Source organism: Tympanuchus pallidicinctus, unplaced genomic scaffold (genome assembly GCF_026119805.1).
Source record: "Tympanuchus pallidicinctus isolate F22 unplaced genomic scaffold, pur_lepc_1.0 scaffold4, whole genome shotgun sequence".
NCBI lineage: Eukaryota > Metazoa > Chordata > Aves > Galliformes > Phasianidae > Tympanuchus > Tympanuchus pallidicinctus.
This window is the reverse complement of record NW_026294758.1, coordinates 4,689,556-4,714,655: the sequence shown is the minus strand read 5'-3', so window position 1 is coordinate 4,714,655 and position 25,100 is coordinate 4,689,556. Positions and strand designations below refer to the sequence as shown.

Genomic DNA, 25,100 nt, shown 5'->3' with positions numbered 1-25,100 from the left:
TGAACATTTATCCTCTTTCTTTAAGTCTAGCCACATGGGAGTGTACGTTTGATAAGAATTGGGTTTTTTTTGCATTCCAATTCCCATATGAACTTGCAGTACTAGCAAAAATTTCTGTTTGGACTTCCACACATACACATTTCTAATTAATGCATATAGTTTGGTCGTGTCTTCCGTAGGCAGGTTTACTCCCCTGGTGTTCATTCCCATTAAAGCCATTTTTTAATAACTCTGCAACTTTGATAGACTTCTCTGCTGCCTGCTGAAAACTCTGCAACTACATGTGGGACACTTACAAAAGTCCCCTAGTAGTAGTACATCTCAAGATGCCAGTCTTGGATACACATGTAAGCTAAAGAACTGTAGCTACACTAGTCCATTTCCTGGCAGCTTTTCGCAATATATTTCTGTCTTTCAGATTACGTTTCTTTTGGTCTCACTGATCAGGAGAATGCAGAAGGAAATATTTTCTAGATTTGCTCTCTAAACCTTTAATTTTTTCTTCTCTTTTTGATGGTGCTTTCAGATTTCTTGATAGCAGAGTGCACCATTTGAGGAAAGACTTGCTGTATCTCTTGTTCATTTATTTTCAGACAGCCTTGTCTGCTGTCTGGAATTCAGCTAAAAGCTAGATCAAGAGAACAAAAATAATGCCGTCAGACACCCACTGCCCCAGTCTTATATCTTCATTACAGATATGTCCTTGTCTTATCTTTTTTACAGGAAACAACTGGGCACTTCTTTGAAAATCAGGCAGATTATCAGTGCGAGTCCGGCTACCATCTGGTTGGGAGCTCAGTATTTATTTGCCAAGCCAATCGACAGTGGTACAGTGAATCACCTCCTCGCTGTGTTCCCCTCAGCTGTGGAAAACCACCACCCATCCAGCATGGCTACTCCAAGGGAGAAACCTTTGATACAGGTTCCAAAGTTGAGTTTTTCTGTGAAGAGGGCTATGAGCTGATTGGAGATGTTTCTTGGACGTGTCAGAAGTCTGGGAAATGGAACAAAAAGCAAAGCCCAAAATGTGTGCCAACAAAATGTCCAGAACCACCCTTGGCAGAAAATCAGCTGGTTTTGAGGGAAATGACTTATCAAGTTGGTGTTGTACAGTTCTCCTGCAAAGAAGGTTATGTCTTGCATGGCTCCTCTGTACTGAAATGTCTGCCCTCTCAACAGTGGAATGATTCCTTTCCCTTCTGCAAAGTTGTACAGTGTCCTGCGCCTCCATATGTCCCCTTCAGTGACACCTTGACTTCATCCCTTTATTTTGGTAGCACTGTGAAGTACATCTGCGTAGATGGGTTTTTACTGAAGGGTGAGCCAACTATCAGATGCCAGGCTGATGGCTCATGGAGCTTGCCACTGCCAGAGTGTATTCCTGTGGAGTGCCCCCAGCCAGAAGAAATTCAGAATGGCATTGTTGATGTGCAGGGCCTCACCTTCCTCAGCACAGCCCTCTATACATGTAAACCAGGTTTTGAATTGGTGGGGAACACCACTATTCTCTGCGGAGAAGATGGGCAGTGGCTTGGAGGAAGACCAATTTGCAAACCTATTGAATGCCCACGGCCAAAGAAGATCCTCAATGGCAGATACTCATTCACAAACTTCCATTATGGGCAGACAGTTAAGTATTCCTGTGACAGAGGTTTCCAGCTCCAAGGAGAGGAAACACTAAGCTGTCTAGAGACAGGAGAGTGGAGTACAGATGTTCCCTCCTGCAAAGCCATAAATTGCCAGCCCCCTCAGCCTATTGAGAATGGTTTTGTGGAGGGTGCAGATTATAGCTACGGGGCCATGGTTATTTACAGCTGTGTGCCAGGCTTCCAGTTGTCTGGCCTTGCCATGCAGACCTGTGAAGAATCAGGCTGGTCCAGCTCCACTCCTACATGCCTCCCAACAGACTGTGGCCTGCCTCCTCACATTGACTTTGGGGAGTACATGCAAGTTAGACATTGGGAAAAGTATTCCAACACAGAGAGTGTGACAGAGAGCCCCTCCCTTTCACGTACATTACTGGGTGACAATTTGAAGAACTTCAAAAGTTCTTCAAAGGAGAACAGTGCAATGCAGCTGACCACTTTCTTATTTGGAACTATTATTTTATACACGTGTTACTCTGGCTATGAGCTCATGGGAAATCCTGTTCTAGCTTGCCAAGAAGATGGTGCCTGGAATGGCACTGCCCCCTCCTGCGTTTCAATCGAGTGCACCTTGCTGTCACCACCAGAAAATGGATTTTTACATTTTACTGAGAACACTCCTGGTAGCATGGTGCAGTATACCTGTAAGCAGGGGTTCACTCTTATTGGCTCTGACACACGACTGTGTTTACAGAATCGGCAGTGGAGTAACACTGCTCCACAATGCAAAGCGATAACATGCAGCTCACCTACACAGCTTATGAATGGGAATGTAAGAGGAGAAAACTACACTTATGGGAGTGTTGTCTACTATGAATGTGATCCTGGCTACCAGTTAAATGGCCCCACAGAGAGGAGATGTCTCGAGAACCAGAAGTGGGATGGTAGTGAACCAATTTGCGTCCCTGCTTCCTGCAGCCCACCAATGGTTTTGGAGAATGGTCAGGTGACTGGGGAGGAATACACATTCCAGAAGCATATAGAGTATAGCTGCAATGAAGGTTTTGTGTTAGATGGGGACAGAAGTAGAGTCTGCCTTACAAATGGAAGCTGGAGTGGAATTACTCCAGTTTGCAAGGCTGTGACCTGCCCTGTGCCACTGCCTCTTCCCAACGGGAGAATGAGTGGCTCAGATTTTGGATTTAGGAAAGAAGTGCAGTATCAGTGCAATGAAGGATATAATCTGCAAGGAGTGTCCACACTTACCTGTCAAAGTGACGGTAACTGGGATTCAGAAGCTCCACACTGTGAGCCAGTCATTTGTGGACCTCCTGAAGACATCTCCCATGGCTTTCTGAATGGCTCGGACTTTACCTATGGGGAATATGCACAGTATGTGTGCTTTCCTGGCTATGAGCTGCATGGTAATCCTTTACGGCAGTGCTTGTCCAATGGCTCCTGGAGTGGAAGCCTTCCATCTTGCCTCCCCTGCGAGTGTCCTGCACCACAGGTTCAGAATGGAGTCATTCTTGGTGAAGATTTTAGCTGTGGGAAAAGTGTCCAGCTTCAATGCCTGGAGGGCTTCAAACTGCTAGGGCCTTCTGAAATCACCTGTGAGACAGCTGGCAGGTGGAGTGCTGGGTTTCCTCGCTGCGGGCAGATTTCCTGTGGCTCCCCACCCATCATCCCCAACACATTCATCAACGGGAGCAGCTCTGCAGATGAGAACACTGTCATATATACCTGCTTGACAGGTTTTGTCATGCGGGGGAGTCCAGAACTAACTTGTGTGGAGACAGGTGTCTGGAAAAAGCCATATCCAAGCTGTGAGCTGCTAAGCTGTGGCCCACCACCTCCTGTCCCAAATGCAGAGGTTCTTGGGAGCACTCATACCTATGGGAGCAAGGTCCAGTACAGGTAAGAACACTGTTGCTGTGATATTTCTGTAAAAGCATTCTGTTAAAGAATGAAGATGGAAAGCTTATGCACCCTCAGTTAGTCAAAGTTTTTAGAGGACCTGGAATAAAGTGTATGCTTTATCATTGTGTAAATAGACAAAGCCCACATCTCCATGCACATACAAAATATTACTTGGACCACAGAGAAAACTCCAGCAGAGTATTTCAGCAAGGTATTTCTTCTACCCTGGAGCCTTCTTCCTCTCCTCTGAAACACTGTTCTGCAGTTGTAGTTTTTCTAGCAGGTAGCACGAACAGTCAGCAAGGCACAAAATTCCCTTTTTGGCACCCCATTTACTAATTCTTCCTGCTTCAGTTTCATGTTGTAACAATACAGAGAGGCTTATCCCCTGTAATCTCATCTAATACACTGCAACACTGCACTGTCAATAAGTGCTTCTGATGCACACTCTTTTTCACAGACAAGAAAAAGGGATCTCTGTTAGTTTCTTGGAACGTGCACACTGCAAATCTCATTCTCCAATAAGAACTTCAAGTTGCGGTTGGACTTGATGATCTTTAAGGTCTTTCCTTGGCAGAAAGGTATATGTTGTTTTAGAAGTAAAAGCAATAAATGGTAGAGGACAGACCTGTGAGGGTAGCGTGTAGGTGAATCTAGCAGAATCAGTCATTCCCCTACATTTTTAACAAGGTGAAGGGATGTGTTTGTTTGCTTACAAGTAAATCCACTGCTGGCCAGATCCTGCAGGCCAGTTGATTTGATCTTAGTGAAGCACCGTGTGGCACAGAACAAATCAGCCTTGAACTTCTAAGCAACATACGGTAAGCCTAAGGCTTGGTTTGTCCTTAAAAGAAAGTAAGATCAGCTTTAGAATTGCTGGAAGTTGCAGATCAGGTATTCAGCAATTGGCAGTTGAGAAGCTGTAAGAGGTCTTGTCATTCTATCATTATTTAACCAAAAGCCCTCCTTGCAAAGGAAAGGGCAGTACAGGATCTGCACTGAAGCACTGAATATTCTCAAAGCACTAAACTCACTAACTCATTTTCCCTTGTGGTCTGCAGCAACAGGAAGCAGTTGAAGTCTGAAACTTCTGGCTATGGCAACTGAATACTTTTGATTTAAGCATGATTCTAGCAGGGTGTGCTTATGAACAGCTAATGCTGAGAAATGATTGTCTTTGTAATGAGCAGATCAGTTCATCCCTAGATGTATCTTTGTGGTCAGATGTTTATGCTCTTGTTGCAGATGCCTGGAGGGTTACACATTGGTGACAGAGGTGGATGTATGCACTTGTCAGGAAGATGGACAGTGGTCTCCTCAAAGTATTTCCTGTTGCCCCAGAAAGTGTTCTCTCCCAGGAAATATCACCCATGTCATAGTACATGGGGACAACTTCACTGTGAGCACAAACATCACTTTGTCATGTGTAGAAGGCTACACTCTGGTGGGAGCAAGCACATCCACGTGCAAGGTATACTGTTATCTGCACTGTTCTATTTTGCAGGCTCTTTCAAATTCAGGAGTCCTCTTTTTTTGCCTAGTTAGCTTTTGGCTTTTAAATGCGCACTACAAAAAAAGTGTAAAGCATGTCCTGCAAAATGTAGTATGCCTTCTTGTTCTCCAGTAGGAACAATTAACAGTTTTCTTCATGTAGATTTTCAGAACTGGTAATTGACATTTTATTCTTTTGTCAGAAACTAACGCTGTCCTTTTAAAAGCATTCATTTTATCACACTTCAGAGATTAAATCAGGTACTTCTCACAGGATTAGTACTTCTTGCTAGAGAAGGACTGCTCTTATTTTGCCCTTACAAAGATCAATTGAAGTAGGGGTTAAATGTGCTTGATGATTTTCTGTTCAGGTAACAGGCTGCCTTCAGAGGACAGGGGTGGGTAGCTGAAGCACTTAGTCATGATATTAAATTTTCAGGCAGGAGAAAAGTACAGAACATGGAACTGGGCAGTTCTCATTTTTCTTGTGTTGTGTTCTATGAGCTGTTAGGTGACCTTGTACAAAGGAACTTGCTTTTGAAGGTTCTTTCTCCATTAATACTTTGTTCTTCCCTTGCTGTCCAAGCTAAGCACTTCTTTCAAAGCTGAATTCCAGCCTTTGTTGACTCTCTAGAAATGTTACTTACATTGCTGAGTTTCGTTAAGGATTTCACAGATAGCATTACATTAACCACGTCTGTAAGCCCACAGCTATTGGATGTTTCTGCTATGACTTCTCTACATTTTTCATTTAAGTACAAACTTAGCATGCGGAATGATGCTTCACACTTTTTTAATCACACTTATTTTTCAGGAAAGTGGCGTTTGGATGCCAGAGTTTTCTGATGACATTTGCATTCCTGTGTCATGTGGGATCCCAGAATCTCCAGAGCATGGATTTGTGGTTGGCACCAAATTCAATTATAAAGATGTGGTTCTTTATAAATGTGATTCTGGCTATGAATTACAAGTAAGCAAACTCATTCCCTGGCACTCTAAACTTTTAGTTGTCTTTTCCTGTTCTTACTTGATGACAGAGAATATATTATGCCTGCTCTGCATTAGTGCATACCCTTGGCTGCTACAGAAGTTCAGTATCTGCTTTTATTACTGTATATAGAATGCTCCCAGTCTGTCTGGGGTATTCTTTCAGTGTGTTAATGAAATAACTGAAGCAAGTACAAGCATCCTGGTCAAGGATATGTATTCAGCAAATACCTTTTAGCATTACTTTTTAAGTGAAGATTATTTCAGCCTTCTGAAATCATATTACTTAATTTTTTTTTATTACTTCTGTGAGCAATGATACATACTTCTGGTCTTAAGTCACAGAAGAATTGATTTCTCACATGTCGCTCTTGTACTAGCTCTCTGATCTCAGATCATATTCTTCCCTCAATTTCACATCATTCCAAGTACTGTGAGTTCAAAAGTCAAAGCTCGTGAGAAATGCTACTGCCCTCAGTTCTGTGATATTGCTAGATGGTGTACAAATTATTTCTTTTTCTCTTTCCTTTTTATGAGACAGACTGCAGTTTGTTTAATGGCAGCTTTATGCACTCGTGGAGGTGGGAACACCTCCATGTTATTTTTATTATGAGCACTGTTACCTCTGTCTGAGTTCTGGAGCACCTCTGATGTTGAGTTATCAGGCTGCGTGCTAACCACTTTAGAGTTCCATCAGGTGTTTCCAAAAGCTGCAGTGAATTCATAAGTTGGTCTCTGAGGCACAGCATGGCTATAATGAGCCCCAGGGGATGCCAGTATACAGGACACTCAGCAAGGGGTCCTCAGGACAGAGGCTGTCTCTCCCTTCTATGTTCCATGTATACAAGCAAAATCCAGTGTCACTCTTCTACTGCAGTAACACCAATGATAAATGTAAACTTTATGTACTTGGTCCCTCAGTATTTATAAAAAGGAGAGTTTAGAGAGTGCACAGGTAACAACAAATCTCATTTGCATTGTATTATATATAGATAGAGTTGCTGTTAAATGTGTTTTTTGGTGTTAAGAGGCCAGCTTTTGTATAGTAAAAAATTGATCCATGCTTTATATACCAGCTTTGCCACCTAGTGTCAATTTGTTCTCCTGTGTTTTTATATTTTTCCTCTAGAAAGTTCAGCCCACTCCATATAGTGCCATACAGCACTTATTCCAGACAGCTGCCCTTCTCATTGGGCTTGATTTGTAATTAGAGCGTATTAATTCAAGGGAGAATTTTGGATGTTCTTCAAGTTTTGGATTAAAATAACAAATTAGTAAAATATGCACATGAGAAAGAAATAATATTATTTATTACCAAATTTAAAGCAGGAGTGCTTGGGACATGATGAAAGTCCTTGTAGTGTGTTTACAAACCGTAGGCTTGAATTGTTGTTGAAAAGAATGCAAGTTTAATTTTCACTAAGGGGGTACTGGAAGGAGTTGTGCCATGGTAAACATTCCTGGGACAAAGAATGGCAAAACTGACAAAAGCAGTGGTACTCTAGGGAGACAGACAAGGGAAATGACTAACTGACCTCAAGCAATTGGTCTGCAAACAATAATCTGCACTTTCCCACTCTGCTTGGGCTGTAGCATTCAGCTCCCTGTTTACGTGGGTTGCATATGGAGGGAAAGTTCACTGGGCTTGCTGGGTTAGAGTTAAAGGGAGAAAAAAGGTGAAATTGTTTTTTGAGTATTGTCTCTTGTTTCACAGGGTGATACAGAACGGACTTGCCAAGAAGACAAGCTTTGGAGTGGCTCAGTGCCAGCATGCAGAAGTATGTTCCATATGAGTTTCTCACTTAATGAATGTGGTCAGGGGTGGTTTTAACCAGAAAACACAGTGTTTTGTAACTGATTTATAACTCACAGTGTCTTCGTATGTCTAAAACATTTTGGTAGATACCACAGATTGCACCCCGGGAGATGTCCAGAATTACTGCTGTATACAGGTAACAGCGTGAAGGAAATCACTACACCTTCCCACCTCTGTGCCCCTGTGCCTCTAAGGAAGTTGGGCAAACGAGTTCCACAGCAGCTGATGTTGAATACTTCCACTTCTGTATGCTTTACTTCAGACATAGGGCTCTGTGCCCAACGGAGCTTTTGACATCCTTTCTGCTGTTTTGTCTTTGTGCATCTTCTGATAAGTCGAAGGAAAATTAGTAATGATGTATTGCATTAACTTCGTGCTTAAATAAGATGAGAACAGTAGAATTTTTCTGCAACTTTGAACAAAGAGTATCAGTAACAAATTGGGAGGGCTGTATTCCTTTATGAGATTATTGATACAAGAAATAACTGTCGCGTTGCAGATTATTCTCTGTTTTGGAAGGGCGGTGTCTGAAATCTAAGCAGTGCCACTTTGAGATCATGGTTTCTGGGATTTCTAAGGTTCTGTGACCACCTTAGTTACAAACAGCTGCAGATGTAATTCTATGGATACTGGTTTTCAAGGGTACTTAGATTCTGCGAGATGGCTGATTCCCTCTGACTGCAATGCCAAAACAGAAGTTGTCTACATAAACACTTACATGGTGTTCAGCTGTTGACTTTAGGTGTCAACTGTGTAATTTCCCAACTGTGTGGCTTCCTGCCAGTACAGCCACAATTGATTTTGTCTTTCAGCAGTAATCAGGAGCACGAAGCATGACTCTGCTACTGTTCTGCTACTCAGCAGCAAATATCTGGGAATGCCTTACAATCACTGTGCTATTCTTTCCCTGTTTCTCACAGTGAAAACACTGGAGAAGCTGTGAGCAGGACAGGCTGTATGCTGTGTGCACTATATCTGGAGCATATTCCCTTAAATTACAGGAGTATCTTGTGGGCCCCCAGAGATGATCGAAAATGGATCTGTTCAAGGAGAAGAGTTCCTGTTTGGCAGTGAGGCTTTTTACAGCTGTGACCCTGGTTTTGAACTACAGGGATCAAGCCGAAGAATTTGCCACGTTGACAAGAAGTGGAGCCCCACTGCTCCTTTCTGTAGGCGTAAGTAGCAAAGCAGAGCAACATGTTGGCAGTTCTCCCAGTGGAGCTAACTGGCAGAGTACTTTGGTTGGCTTCCACCTGGTCTCCCTCTCCAGCTGGAGGGCTCTAACTGAAGGAGCTAGAGGGAAAGCTAGCTAAAGAGCTCTCGTTGACAGTCTCTCTCAGGCCTAAAGGGAACTCATTTTAGCATATTAAAACAGCACAAGCATAATTCTATGCTCAGGTTGCTAGAGGAGGAATGTTACATTTTATTTGCCTTACTTTAAGATGTGCAAGGCCTTGATCATGACAGGCTGTGGAGGTTTGACTGTGCAGTGCAAAGGCTGATATATCCTGGAACTTTTGCATGTCTGGAGAGCAAGAGTTTTCTTCTTAGGAAAAAATCTTGGTTCTGGGCAGCAGTAGACAATTAATTGTACAAGCATGGAAGGAAAGATTTAAGACTTATTTCATACAAGTTGAAATAAATATGAATTGTATTCATTGTATTTATTTCATACAAGTATGAAATAAATAATATGGCCAGGCTTTATTATCTCTACCAGTAAGTTATTTTCCATCTTCTTGTGGTGACATCCTATCACTTGGATTCTTCCCTCTTAGCTTTGATGAGTGTGCCTAGTCTCCACTTTGCGACCAGTACAAGGGCGCACAGTCTTTTGTAACTGCTCTCATTTTTGTTGGAGACATCCTGAGACCATCTTCCACTGTATAGGGATCAGGGGAGCCTGAAAATGCAGCCTCTGGTTTGCTCACAGGAAATATTCTGTATCGCCATCTGGCTGAATGCATCTCATGACCATCTTACTGTCAGATGCATTAGGACAGGCTCTCTCTCTGGAGTCTGCAGCTTGAATCCCAGGAGAGAGGGCAGTTGTAAAACCCTTCTCCATACTGTGTTTCCCAACTTCTTCCCATCTTTCCATTAATTCCATCTGTGAATAGAGCTGTTAGACAGGGTGTACAAGCTGGGCAGAATGAACTTTTCGGTTTGTACAATACCAAAAGCTTTCCTTCTTTTCTAGGAATTACTTGCGGGCTGCATCCCACAGTAGAAAAAGCAGAGGCCATTTCTACAGGAAACACATACAGAAGTAATGTAACCTTTGTGTGCAGCTCTGGCTACCATCTTGTTGGACCCCAGAATATCACATGTCTTGCCAATGGGAGCTGGAGTAAGCCATTACCACTGTGTGAAGGTAAACATTTTTGTAGGCTGGCATGTAGCCTGTAGATTTTGTAGCTTGGCGTGCACTAATTTGGAATTAGAAGTAGCTTCCTTGATATGCTTGTGTATCACATGGTCCAGGGAGTGAGCTGTTTTTTGGAAGCAGTTCAGTGATATGTAGTGAAAATGGTGCCTGAAAAAATGATATGTGTCAAAAGAAACAGTATCTGTTACTAAATCAGGAGATGTAGACATCGTTTTTCCGTAGCTCTTATTCTGCAATTTTATAATCTTAGTGAAAGATGGCATTGTTTACAGTCTCAGAAAATCAAAGCATTAACAAAAGACAATGGACTCAGAAATGTGGGTCTTCTCTCAGCAACTTCTGAAGTCAGTTGCCACGTTGACATTATTTCTCTGAATTTTGGGCCCAAATCCAGCAACAGGATTGTGTTAAGGTCAGTATCAGCAGCTCAGCCTTTAGCCTTCACAATCCTCCTTTGGACAAATACTGTGAATGCATGACATACCAGTCTGCATGCTGGTGCTTTCTGATGCTTCCACAGTAGGCCCTGATGCAAGAAATACCTGTGTTATGGATTGGGCAGCCACTACTGAGTGGTTAAGAGCTAGGCTTTAAACACAAAAACAGAAAAAGAAATGAGGTTCTAAATGTGAAGAGATAGTATTGTTGGATGACATTGTTCAAAATAGAAAGTGTATAGAAATATAGTGAATTCCAATATAATTTACTTTAAGTATGAGTTTTGTCCTTTCCTGGCCTTTTAGCCGTGAATGATAGTCTGTGCTTCTCGCTTTTCCTTTAATGGACCAACCTGTCCATTTTTTTTCCACTGCACTCTTTTTCAGGCTGTTCATGTCCCTGCTGCACATGCTCTTGGTCTCCCAGGATAGACTCTAACATTCTGCTTGCTTGCCTTAGTTTCCTTCGGCATTCTCCCATGGAGCTGACTTTTGATCTCTCCACAACCAGCTGTTTACACAGATTCTAAAGGGACCAACATGCATGTGACAGCTTCACCCAAGTAAGACAAATAATGATCTTCCGCTCAAGGCAGGTGTTAGGTTCTTGTCACCAGAGCTACGAAAACTGTGTGAGGGATCATCAGATGCTGTGCTGGGTGGTCACACAGTACACAGCTCACTGTGCATTGCAGTTCTCCAGTGCTTTGCATACCTTATAGGAGCAATCTGCAAAGTTGACAGGGGAAATCCTCATCAAAGAGGAGATCACAAATACTGTAGGAGGCATCTAAGAGAAGCTACCAACTAGCAGTGTTGAAATAAGCGTGATGTCAAGAAAGACCCACTTGAACAAGGTTGAGTACAACTACTTCCTCCTACCTTTTCTATTCCCGTTGCCTGACTACCATGTGTCTGCCTTTGCTAGTTTAATCTTAAGTCATCCTATTATTCTGACCACTCAGGAAAACTGAATGGTAAATGGGACATGAAGAGAGTCTGTTGTGTAGCAGCAGTAACCCAACCTGGGCTGACTGCCTGCTGGTTTCAGAAACATAGCTGAGAATCTTGAATGGGACAATTAGTAGTTTAAGCATCAGCATCTTGCACCATCCTGCATTTCACCTGGTATTTCTTGTCTATCAAAATGGAAGTTGCAAAGGACTGCAAATTTCTGAGGTATTTCTTAGCAGTGAGAAAGAACCATTCTCATGTTCTGCCCTTTTTACCCAAGTACAAGGTCATAAATGTATCCTCCCCAGCACTGCCAAATTTTCTTGACCTGATAAACATGTGGCTGTAGCATTTATCTGTCACAGGGAGGAGCTCCTTTCCTAGCTTCTGTGCAAGTCTGTACTGTGTCTGCTAAACTCTTTTGGTCATTTTCTTGACTTATTGGTCTGTGGCTGCTACTTTAAACATACTGTATGAGTAGCTCAGGAATTGTTGCAAGTCCAAGTTTAATATCAAGCTGCATTAATGACGTCTCGTTCTTTGCAGAGACCAGATGCAAAGCTCCACTTTCTTTGTTGAATGGGAAGGCAATTTATGAAAATAATACAGTTGGCAGTACTATAGCATATTTCTGCAAGAGCGGATACAGTTTGGAAGGAGAACCTACAGCGGAGTGCACAAGGGATGGAAGATGGAGTAATCCTCTGCCTCTCTGTAAACGTGTGTGTTTGCTTTGTTATGAAAAAGGGGTTTTAACTTGCAAGCATTAAAGACTAGATTACTCTTAGTTTATAATGGTAGTAATTGAGAGCAACTTCTGCAGATATTGGTAGAGTTATACTGTAATTTTCTTTCGGGGTGGTCAAGAGCAGAATTTGTTATTCATAGTTGAAAAAATTGTTTAAACTAGGTTTGTAAATTTGCTAGTGTGCATCGTGTTTTTATGCAGGAACAAAGGAAGCAGTTACTGACATAGGCCAAAGCATTGTCTTGTCTGAGTGTATTTGCATGACAGTAAAAGAACAAGCTGTGTTCAGTGTAATTCCTTTTATTTGGAATGCTGTTAGTGAATAGAGTCGGTTAGAGTCAGCAACTTCATTCATGAGGAGCAGGTGAGAGAAAAGTGCTTGTTCAGCCTTTGGAAGAGAAGGCAATGGAGACCTCCTTATCTTCCTTTAACTATAGGCAGTGTGGAAATAAAGAAGAGCCAAACTTCTGTCAGAGGTTTGTAGTAGTAGATTGAGAGACAGTGAATCCAAGTTGCAACAGAGGAAGATCCAATTGAAGGAAGTTCCAATTGAGTATTTGAAGAAACTGAAATGGGACCAGAGAGGAGTGAAATATATTTAAAAATATATTTAAAAATACTCATATTTCAGCTGTTCAAGGCCAACCTTGTTGGTCCTGCTTTAAGAAGAAGGTTGGACTAAATGTCTATATAAATTTTCTGTCATTTTATGAAATACCACCTTATAAACATGTCCACTGTGCACACCTTTAATAGCCATCCCTGTTGTTGTACCTACCTTCGAGATCTTCTGTTGTCTTAGGGTAGTAATTGAGGTATTGTAGGTTTCGTACAGCAGCAGGCTCACAGGGTATTTGTTTTATGAAGCTGGTCTCTGATGTATATGAAGTCCAGCCTTTTCCATGTTCATAGTGAGATCAGTAGACTATACAAAAATAGCTCAGTAAGTTTACAGCCAGTAGAAAGTAAGATTATTATAGAATTTTTAAACTCTAATGTCTGTGCTGAGGGATCTGGATTTCATGCTGCTCTGTATTGATCCAGGCCCAAAGATCAAGGAATGGAATGAGTCTGGCTCTTTTTATTGAATTTTTGGCAGTAGGGTTATGACAAGCAGGAAGGAAAGAAAGAATGATGTGATTGTAAAATGTAAGATACTTTTCACTTACATCTTCCAAGATTTCATTAGAGTATGGTAGCAAGCTTTATGACTGAAGAGAATAAAAACTTCAATCATTATTTTATAACCCAAATCTCATAATTTTACAGCAAATTAAAAATGTGACTTTTGATGAGCATCCATTTCTATGATTTGAAGTTGAAATTTGCAGAAATTCTTCTAAAGTTCCGTTCCTCTCTTTCTCCCTTTTCCTCTTCCCTCACTCCCTTTCTTTCAACAGCAAACCCTTGTCCTGTGCCTTTCATAATCCCAGAGAATGCCCTTCTCTCCGAGGTGGATTTTTACGTTGGGCAGAATGTGTCCATCAGGTGCAGGGAAGGCTATCAGTTGAAAGGGCAGGCTGTGATCACTTGTAATGCTGATGAGACTTGGACTCCTACAACAGCTAAGTGTGAAAGTAAGTAAGGTACAGTACAATACAGTAAGTACAGATCCCTGCAGTTCCATAGGGCTGTTGACAGTGTCTGTATCGAACAGCACAAACGTGTTAGCATAACACTCTGTATAGCTGCAGTTATTCAGAATGGAGGGATCTTTTATCTGCATATGGAGAGCTAGTTTGCTTCTAGAGACCATGGCACATAGCAACAACCGAAGAAGCTCTACGAAAGAGCTTGTTTTTCCTTCTGACAGTTATTTCAGAGTATGTTTATGAGTTGATGGCCACTCATACTATTGTCTGTTCGGCTCTAGCTGTTGTTTTCTTCTCAATTTACTTTTTGCAAGCATGCCAGCCAGATTTGCTTGTTGAATGCCCTGAGAATGCCTGTGAGATTATGGTGAAGAAAGGGCTATAGGGAAAAACAGACTTTTATTGTATTTATTGACACTGTTGGAAAATCCTTTTTTTCAGAAGATGACTGGAAGATTTTTGGTTTCTTGCAAACAGTATTGGCTCGTGCAGTACCATCACCCTGCAGACTCAACCTCATGTACATCATGAGACCATCTCATAGTTTCTGCTGTATATGGTTGATTGCTGTGTTACTTAAAACTGCTGTTGCTGGTCATCTCCTTGTGCCCTTCTGTTCATGTGTCACAGGTTTGCCCTGAGTGTGCACACTATGAAGCACCACTTATTGCACTCTTACCAGAGGTGTCTCAACATCTCCTGATTCCTATGGATGAAGCACTGGAAACCATATCATGCAGGCATTGTAGTTCACCAGACTCTGTGTGATTTCTTTTATTTAGAGATATCTTGCGGGCCCCCAGCTCACATAGAGAATGCTTTCATCCGTGGTAGCTTCTATCAGTATGGAGATATGATCACCTATTCATGTTACAGTGGTTACATGCTGGAGGGACCACTGCGGAGCATTTGCTTAGAAAACGGAACATGGACAACACCACCTACCTGCAAAGGTAAGTCTTTTTTTATGGCAGAAGTATGTTTTTTATTTAAATGTTATTAACTAGCCGTGAGTATGAAGGAGTCATTGTAGTTGCAGTAGAAATAAAAGCCAAATTTTTGCTCATTTCAGTGTAGCTGTGATTTCACCCAGGGCATTTTAAGTGCAGAGCATTGCTTTATTTCCACATGAAAGAGAGGACTTCCCCAGTTTTTCTCTATAGTCCTGGGTATTCCTACGGTGTTGTAACCATCACCTTTGATCCTTTCCCTCACATCTTTTGTGAGAAAGTGGCAGAACCCGTCATGTTGCTGACATGCTGAACTGCTTCAAATAAGCACTGCTAGTTGTTTTTTCACAACCAAAGATGAAGTATTGCAGAAAACGATAGTAAGAGATGCTTAGCCTTTCACTGTGTTCAGAGCTTGGCAGTTCCTGAAAATTCTTTTACAGTGAAGTACTTAAGGATGAGTTGATACAGCTCATTAAGCAGTGCACACCAGGTGCAGAAAATCTGTGATTTTAACAAAATACTAAAGATAGTCTTAACTTTCTACCTTTGACATGCCAGAACGAAGATGACACTTTTGATATATTGACTAAAAAAAAACAGTAACAGAAGATTCATATAAATAACCAATTTTGAAGAGAAAAATGGAGGAAATAAACAAAAAAAGATGACAAACTAAACAGTATATTCAGATGCTTTCTCGAAAACAAAAGGCACAGCAAAAGAGTTCCAAGGTCATAGAGCTTTCATTTGAGAAACATTGCCTTGTGCCATTTCCCCTCTCACTCCTGCTACCAGATCAATCTATAGCTGTGTAACTTACCTGCATTCTGAAGTTTTATCTCAAATGTTGTAATAGCCACCATAAACTGAGTCTCGTACTTCTCTTCAGAAATGTATTAAAAGCAAAAACCTTAGGGCACATCATTGGCTCATAAACTGTGACGTTCCCAGAGTTTGAGAATTCCTGCAGAAGAGGAGAGGTGCCAGAACAGTGACCTGGGAACATTGGAGCCATAATCAAAGTTGTCAGATCTGCCTCTGCTCTTGCAAGTGTCTTAGCAACCAATGTCTAAAATAGAAGTAGCAATACACCTTTCCTCCATTGCAACCACTCTGCTTAGATGAGAAACCCCTTGGAGCTGGAGGTTTCTATACAGACTAATCAGGGTCCCTTTGTCAGTGTTTTTGGTTTGAATTCTGCCATCGAAACATTAAGTAGACCTGGCTAATCTGAATTACCTTACTACTTGAAAGCAGACATTCTTATAAAATTCCGGATCCAGTAGTTAAAATTGCCTTGCCTAAAAGTCACAGGTCAGCAGATTGTTTTAAGGAGACGCAGAGGCTGAGAAGTGGAGTTTTGACTTGTGAACATTTCAGGGACAGTGAAGCTGCCTCTGAAAACCGTGTTTTTCCTGGTTGTATGATAATGGCTTGGCACTGCCCTGAAAAATCAGCTGTTAAGCAGGCCAGAGGAGGACATCCATAGTAGAAGCAGCTAAGTTATTTCAGATGTTCATAGCATCCAAAATTTCTTTTGGAAATGTACACTTATGAACTACAGAGCTCTTTCTGAAAAGCTTACCAAGTAGCTTATTATTTCTTTCTGAGCTATGGTGGCTGTAGAATTCAAGGGATCTCAGCACAAAATCCATTCTTCGTAAGCTAGATATTTAGCAAAACTTTGTGATGCTGTCTCCATGTTGTAACACTGCCTTCTTCAACTGCCTCTTTGGTATCATCAGTTTTATTTCTTATTCTTACTGTGACAGAACAGTACCTTAGAACACTTGTGCACAGGATTGTAGTCATCTGCTGAAAGAATTTTTTGACATTGGTAGCTAAAAAGCTGGAAGGGATGATATGCAAAGAACTGTCAAACATGTTTCCTTTTTCCAACATTCTGTTTCCAAGACTACTGAATCCTTGAGACTGTTTGGAGGATTAAGTGCTGGGGTTAATTATTGTGAAATGCAAAATGATTAAGTGGACAGATGGTCAGAGAGTAGTGTAACAAAGTGGAAAAACCTGTCTTTGGTATGCTAGGAGTAAGAACAATTTTTCCCCTTCCTTTCACCCAAAAACTGAACTAGAAAGGACCAAAGATTCTTCTGGGAGGACTGACATGTTTTTGTGACACATGTCAAAATAATCTTTCAGAACTGCTTTATAATTCATTTGAGGGATTTACCTAACAAAAGGGCTACAGGACCCAAGCCTTTGTGGTCTACATCAGAAGCAACATGAAAGCACTCTTTGCACTGACTCATGCTGCACTTACTGTTTTTGGCTCTGTGAGTTGATTACTAATGTGTCCTGAGCCTGCTAGAAACATTCTGACCCAGTTGAACGGGTTAGTTAATGTAAACATTGTAATTAAAAAGCAGATTTCATTGGCTTCTATAGAAGAGCTGCAACCACAGCTGCACTTGCCTGAGTCACTGCTGGCTAAAGATTGTGGGCCAGATTCTGATCTGAGTTTCAGGGGTTAGAGGTATTAGGCTGGATCTGCCAAATGTAAATACCTGTGGGACTCAGCAGACTGCACAGATTCACACAGCTTGTCTAACTCCTATCTCTCCTCTCTGAAATGCTCTGAAATCTGTCATGTATTTGGTCTCTGGCAGCTTCACACTGAATGGGAGAGGTGTCTGCTGTGGAGGTGTTAACCAAAAAATTGATGCCCAGCTAGTGAACAAGCTTTCTGAGGGACAGCAGAGGCATTGGGAAATTGTTCACTTCTACTACAGGGAGGTTTTTGGCAGAGTTCAGAACAAACACCAGGAATCTTTTCTTACCTTTGCTTGCCCCTATTTGTATTGCAGAAGTGTTACCATTTCTGTGTCCTGTGGAGGTAAATATAAAGTATGGGATTATAAGGGGTCTCAAAAACAAAGACTGGTACTGTGGGTGTGAGATCTGATACCAGTAACTGATGTCTCACTTAATAATTCCTATTCTTTCTCCAGCAGATCAGGACTGAATTGTCCTGCTTGCTTTCACTGTAGCTAAAAAGTGAATGAGATCCCAGCTTAGTTCACCGCCCCAAGCCTTTCTCTACTATTGTCTGCTGAGTGAAAAATAATCCTCACAGCTACAAACATAGAGTCTCTCCCTATGTAAACTGATGTATAACAAGTGCACACCTAGGGATGGTACAGTCTTAGTTACTCAGTATTTCACAACCAGGGCAGAAAGCCAGGAAAAGCATACCTCTGACTGAGATCCCAAACTGCTGAGCGGGATGGAGCTGCTGTCCAAAGCAACTTCAGTAACTAATGAAATATCCACATCTTCTCCATCAACAGAGTGAGAGAGAATAAACTACAGAAAACGTTTTTCTTGGGCTTTGAATTTGACTTGGCTTATAATTTATATACAAGCCTTTTATTTACCATCCTGTTATACAATAAAGGAATATCTTTTTGATGGAGTGGATCACTTACAATTTCAAAACTTTAAATGTTTTTTTTTTTTTCAACTTACGTAACTTTTCATTGCACAATAGAAATGTATTAGGCACACTATTCACTTTAGCCCACACCAGAGATAAGCCATCTATGTATTCGTAGATATCTTTACAATAAAAATTGTTCAGAATACCTTTTTAAAATATTGCAATGTCTGTGAACTCTTCCCAGTTGCATTATCAGCTGACGTTTAATGGGAAGGCTCTGACGTTATATAAAAAGGCAAAAGCTTTGGCCTCATTTCAATGGGCTGCAAGCTGTAACTTGTAGCATGGCATAGCTTGGTTGCATGACTCAAGTCCAGCTCAATCAGTGAAAGATCTGCATTCTTTTCAATGTGGTACTTGGGTCTGAACTAGTGTGCTAAGCCACTGTGTTTAATACTAACACTGAACAAGATATGAAATACTTTCAAAGCCTAAACGCTTATTTTGCTCACCTAGAAAATAATTAAAGATAGGATGCAATTAACAGTTCAGACTGAGTTTCCTGAGGTTACTTTGCATTCACGACTACCACTAATCAGAAGTTTGTCTGATTACTTATTTGTCCTGCAGTAGCATCTGGAAGCCATGTGTTGTTTTTTTTATCATATATGCATAGCATGTACACAAACACGAGAAAGGTTTTACTTGCTTCAATGATCTTTAAGCCTAAAATGTTTATACTTTGCTTGCCACTCAGTTTTATAAAATAGTCCTGGTTTCCTTGGCTGTATTAGCCAAGATAAAGTACAGTGTCATTCAAATAAGTGCATAGTCCGTTGGGTTCAGGCAACATGCTGGAGTAGCATGGTAGAAAGCACTTCAGGTTCCTCACTTTTATGAGCAAGTGTTTATTAAGAGGTATGTGAACCATGGAGCACCAGTCAACATGAAAGCTGGGGGAAGTTTATAACCATACCTTGAGTTTCATAGGTAAACACTTCACTGTGCCCATGCTACGCCCTTGTAGAGCTCTCCTCATTGCTGTGGATTGCAGTGCAATAAAAATTCCTTCTCCTACCACACTATCCTATCGTACTATCAGCAAACCCTGCGTAAGGCCAGACAACATAACTTTGTTTCAACTCAAGGTTAGCAGAAAGCTTGATTTTATTGAGAAGAAAAAAGTGGGTAATAGATTTTGTGTGTTCATTTTAGGGTAAAAAAAAAAGAGAGAGAGAGAATAAGCAGGTAAAGCATAACATCAGCCTTTAAACATTGTCCAGGTAATTTACCAGACTGTCCTAAAAATTTAACATTTTTCTTTCTCGTTGTTGCTTGAGGACGTTTTTGTTTGTCTTAGCAGTTTACAGTAAGTACACATGAAAGCATTATGTTTTCTCTCCTCGGTGCTCTCAATCACTGTACCTAGTAACTTGCACACAGCTAGAAAACAATGTAGACACTGAAGTCAAAACCAAGTTAAGCTTGTGAGTTTTGTTGTTTTATGTTCCAGTTAACCTTCTTGTGTTGGTCATGAAATTGTTCTGTTTCCAGCTGTCTGTCGGTTCCCATGTCAGAATGGTGGAGTCTGTGAGCGACCAAATGCCTGCTCCTGTCCAGATGGCTGGATGGGTCGTCTCTGTGAAGAGCGTATGTATATCATCCTTCATGTGTTATTTATCAAGATGTTGTAGGTAGGACAAGTGAATTTTCTGCAGTGAACTCAGTGCGAAAATTAAACGTGTAAGAGCCAAAAAATGTAAAAATCACAGCTTTATTCTGCTTGACAAATTAGAATAGAAACAACAAAGCAATTGCTTGTTTGTAGACAAAGGGCTGTCCTTTGATACTCCCAAACAAAATACTTTTTTAATTGATGCAGTGGTGTCTTTTCCTGTCCTGGATCCCTGTACAATTGGAGAACTGGATCTGTTCTGATTGTGAGCAACAAAATACAACTTTTGAGCTTGTCGGAAATTTTCTGGGTGATGCTGGAGGTGCTGGGTTTTGCCATACTTCCCATTTCCTCAGCAGTGGTCTTAACATGAGGAATTGGTGAGATCTGAACCCTTCATGCTGGCAGTACCACCATAGTGCATACTCAGCTCTCTGTGTTTAATATTTTCAGCTGGAGGGGATTGAGCCCTGTGCCTGGCAGAATTTTGTTTGGTATGCTACGATTGATTTCCTTAGCATAACATTAGTAACAATACTTAATGTGTTGTTCATGACCAAAAGACAATTTTTATGCCCCTAGACATTTTAATCTGTCATCCCAGTTCTGACCTTGTTTTCCTGTATAAGGAAAATGAGCAGACAGCTGACGAGCTAGATTACAGTTCATGCAGACACAGGCATTGGCCTTTTTTTTTTTTTTTCCTCTTTACTTTGACATAGGCAGTGAGAAGCAAGGTAAAAGCTCCCCACAGTTAATGCCACCTTGACTCTGCAATGTTGCTTGTCCGTCAAGGCACATCCAGGAGTAGAAGAGATAGGTTTAGTCTTCGGTTCTGAGAGCCTCTTCTTTTGAGTGATAGCATTGAACACTGATTTGTCAGGGCAAGGGCCACAGGTGAGGCTGCAGAGCTTTGAAAGAATTCAGTCATACATACAGAGGTATATTCCACAGATAACAGGATGGGTTTACATCATCCTTAGAAAAGCCTGATCACCTCAAAAAATGTGCAGAGTACCACTGCTTTGGTAATATAGATAAATCTTGGTGATATGGATTAATCCTGTGAACTCCTAGAATTTCACTGTTCCTTTCTTATCCACACTGACTGCACCTGCTCAACTTGATCTCTGTAGAGGATGATCCCGACCTCCCAAACTAAAACTCTCCTAGAAGTGCCTCTCATGGGTCCAAATTTGAGACCTACCTCAAAAAAAAAAAGGTTTTTGCACAATCACTCCATTCAGTTAGAGCAGAGCAAATGGTAGTTTCAGGAAGGTTCTTAGATCGCCAGCAGCCGGCACACTGGACCACTTTGCAGATCTGCTCACAGGAGCAGCTTAGGTTGATTGATCATAGGCCACCAACTACTTGGTATCATGCAGCAGTTCTCTGGTTTCTCTCTTCCCCAGAGCTTTCAGCCACAATCAGTGTGTTGCACCCAAAACGCCTTGCATTGCTGGAGCTGTCTGTCACTGGGAGGCCTGCAATGTTGTGCATCTCATTGCATTTTCACTGGTCCAGACCAGTCCTTTCCTATGAGCAGTACATAGCTTTCTTGTTTTGGATCCTACACAGTGGGACCCAAGGAATCCAGAAATAATCCAGTTGCTTGTGACTAAAGCATGTTGATTTTGATAGCTGCCCTTCCAGAAGTGAGCATTGTCTAGGGATATTACAGGTGAGAAGCAAGCAAACAGCCTTTGCTCCTTTGCAGTGAGTACAGAGACCACAAGTGTCTGAAGTACTCCAGAAATCACTTCATTAATGGGTTGTCATCATTCCTTCTCTTTTCTGGCCACCAAGCCAGTGGTATTTGCCGCACATGCCTTCTGGGTAGATCATTCTCAACTCCATTTATACTGCATGCAAACACTTTGAGGAACAGTACAGTCTCTAGTTCAATGTAAGGGATTTTTTTGTACGCCTTCCTCTTCATTTGCAGAGGTGATTATTCTTTGTACTGGTTCTCTTCCCTTCTTCTTAGCAATATGCATTTTGCCGTGTCTCAACGGAGGTCGCTGTGTGGCTCCTTACCAGTGTGACTGCCCCCCTGGATGGACTGGATCACGGTGCCATACGGGTAAAACTGCTTTTACGTGCATTCTTTTTCTTTTGGGACCCCGCTAGCAGTACCTAGCACAATTCACTAAGGACGATGTAGCAACTACCACACTTTTCAGAGGAAAATCCAGCCCTACAATAAAATTCCCAGAGCATTTGTTGTCCCCAGATGCAAATTTTTTTCAGAGTAGTTCCTGAGCATCTTAATAATCCTCAGAGAAACGTAGTCCCAGAAAAAACAAACAGCCTTCAGAAGAGGGCTGTCTGCAAAAGCCACTAGGGGGGAGAGCATTTCCAAGGAGAATAAAGCTGGGCTGTCCACTCCAGAAGTAGTTACAGTTTCACTTTCAGCTTCAGCATTTTCCATTCAGTGTCAAACTCAGAAGCAAGCTGCAGCTTCCTGTGAGGTTTTTCACCACCTCGCTGCCTGCTGTGGGGGATTCCCCCTTGGTGTCTTGGTGCCTCATAGCAAAGGTAGAGATGACAGAGGAAAGCAAGGATGTGTTTAAGGATGGTTAAATTTAATGGGTGTATGGATGGCTTATGTATCGTCTTAAGTTCTCTGAACAGACACAATATGCATGATAGATCTGTTCCTTGTACCTGAGTTTCAGCAGCATGCAGCACATCAAGGTAGCCAGGAGAATGATTCTGAGGTGCCAGACCTGTATCCTGTGTTAGATGAAGCTGGTTTACAATGAGGAATAATACTTAAACCCAGGTTTGGGGTTCTTGGTTTTGATACAAGGCTGAACAAAAGGCAGCTTTTCAAAGCCTTGTCACAGTGCAAATAACCAATAAAACTTGAAGTGATTGGGTGACCACTAAAAAGTCTTTCAATCATTACTGAATCTCAATCATTAATAAATGTTAGCTTCTTTTTAAGAAAAAAAAAAATCTTAGATTTTGTTTGCTGCACTTTTGTTGTTCAGGTGCAACTTAATTGAGTGTTAATAGGGCTTAACATGAAAGCATGTGTTTGCCTTCCTGCAGGTCTTTTGTGTGGCTGATTGGGTAAGCTGCAGGAGAAATTTGTGCTGTTCATGAGTATTCATTTTATATTGCTCAACAAGTCAAAAATCCAGAGTGACCTTTTTAACTCTCAACTACTGTTTTTTGAAGCAACACTTGCCTAGCATATAATGCAGAATTTCACAAACTGTGCACCTGCAACAGCATAGGTAGTTGAGAACAGATGGCTTACTTATTGATGGGCCAGCAATTCAAATCAGTTCAGGCTGAGTTGCTTTTCAAGTAGTTCAAGTAAAAAATCTAGTGGTCAACTGCATCTGTGCCAAAACCCATTCAAAAAAATACGTAAGTACTATCTGTAAAGTTACTCAGTCAGTTGAGGTTTTACGTCCTGGTCACAATATTCTGTTTTGTCAGCTGACAAAACAAAACAGAACAAAGTGAAATGGGAAATACTTGGATTAACTGCTAGTCACAGCAATAATTATGCACATAAAGTGAGATGTAAGGACATTTCATTCATATTTTTCATTCCAGAATCAGAAGTAATTTTCAACATGACAAACCCGGTACACTTAATTGCAGGAGGGCAGTCCATCTCTATAACCTCCTGCCATTGTTTGTGTTTTGGCCAAGAGGAATCAGAGCAGAATACTTCCATTGCCTTTACACGTTCCTGTGACTGCACGTTTCCATTTCCAGTAATCAGTGCTTCCAGCAATTAATACTTTTTGCAAAAATATTACTCAAAAATTGTCTTTCCTGGTGTCTGTCTCCTTAATATAGCACCCTCTGCTAAAAATATTTCATGTTTTTTAGCGTCCTGTTATTATAAATGTCTGTGCTTGAAGTGAGTCAATGAACTGGAAGTTAGCTTATCAAGTGAGTCTGAGTCTGTTCTGTAAATTCTGTGTTGCTTTATCTCCTAATTCACACAAAAGCAGGTGCAACTGTTTCTCAGCCAACCCTTACTGGCTGAGGCTGGCAGTAGTTCTCTAGTTCAAATGCACCAAAACATTGAGCCACACCTTTAGGGATACCAGGTCCTTTCAGGAACTTGCTGTCATTCCCTGCTTCCTTTCCTTGTGCCCACATTAGTTCTGTTGTGTTAAGTCTTGCCTGCTGTTGATGTGTAAATGGCTTCTTGACTTATAACTCTCTTTTCTGCCTCTTTCTGGACTTTTTACCAGTTTTTTGTCTTGTTTCTGCTTGTTCTGGCTGCTGTTCAGCCATAACATTCCTTTCAAATAAACATCCACATTTTCTTCCCAGAAATGAAGCCTATTCTTCATTGATATTATAATTCTTCTTGTCTAATTTCTCCCTCTGCTTCTGCTTGTATCCTTTTTCTGCCTCAATTCAAGGCAAAAAAAGAACATAATTTTTAAGGCAATGTAAAGTAATACACTGACTCTTCTATGCAGCTCATACACTACAGCAAACAGTAGAGATGTTGGAATCACATTTAGCAGACATGAGCTTCTAAGATTGCCCTTTCCAGAGCAAACCTTCTTTTACAAGAAACTGAAAGCTGTAGTACATTCAATGCTGTAGTTTCGAGAGCAGTCCTTTTGTAATGGATTAACAGGCTGGACTTTCAGCATGCTGTTCCTTAACAGCTGGGAATGGGTTTACTCATTAACACAGTATGTGTGTGCATTTGTACACAGCTGTTTGCCAGTCACCGTGCTTAAATGGTGGGAAGTGCATACGACCAAATCGATGTTATTGTCCTTCATCGTGGACTGGACATGATTGTTCAAGGTAAGTGATGCTGAGTGCTGTCCAATGACTAACCTGAGTGGCTTGCTGCTGAACAGCATCCCTGAAGAGCTGTGATTAATTCTGCAGAAGAGCATCTCTAGATCTTGTAAATCAGTAGTCACCAGGCAACTCATAATTTATGGACAATCTAGAAAGACCTTAGAGAGTACTCTGTCAGATGGGTACCAAATGTATAGAAATCCCAGGAAGTGGTACATCTATGCATGAACAGATAGGCAAACCTGCAAGGTTTTGCCTTAGTGCTAATGCTGTAGGTGGAGGTGTTTGTTGTGGTACAGTATAGAACATTTTCTGTATTTTGAACAGTGTATACTTCAGCTGGGTTCAGGTTCGA

General features: G+C 41.3%; 1 protein-coding gene across 1 annotated transcript in view; it reads left to right on the top strand.

Moving 5' to 3' along the window:
• The window catches only part of SVEP1 (sushi, von Willebrand factor type A, EGF and pentraxin domain containing 1), a 123,001-nt gene that overhangs the window by 93,953 nt on the left and 3,948 nt on the right, over positions 1–25,100 (top strand). The window contains exons 38-49 of the mRNA XM_052700792.1: positions 724–3,503; positions 4,752–4,977; positions 5,812–5,967; positions 7,699–7,762; positions 8,802–8,975; positions 10,001–10,174; positions 12,127–12,300; positions 13,729–13,905; positions 14,703–14,873; positions 19,825–19,920; positions 21,933–22,028; positions 24,652–24,745. Coding sequence (XP_052556752.1) covers positions 724–3,503; positions 4,752–4,977; positions 5,812–5,967; positions 7,699–7,762; positions 8,802–8,975; positions 10,001–10,174; positions 12,127–12,300; positions 13,729–13,905; positions 14,703–14,873; positions 19,825–19,920; positions 21,933–22,028; positions 24,652–24,745 — 4,382 coding nt within the window. The remainder of the gene's footprint in view (positions 1–723; positions 3,504–4,751; positions 4,978–5,811; positions 5,968–7,698; positions 7,763–8,801; positions 8,976–10,000; positions 10,175–12,126; positions 12,301–13,728; positions 13,906–14,702; positions 14,874–19,824; positions 19,921–21,932; positions 22,029–24,651; positions 24,746–25,100) is intronic.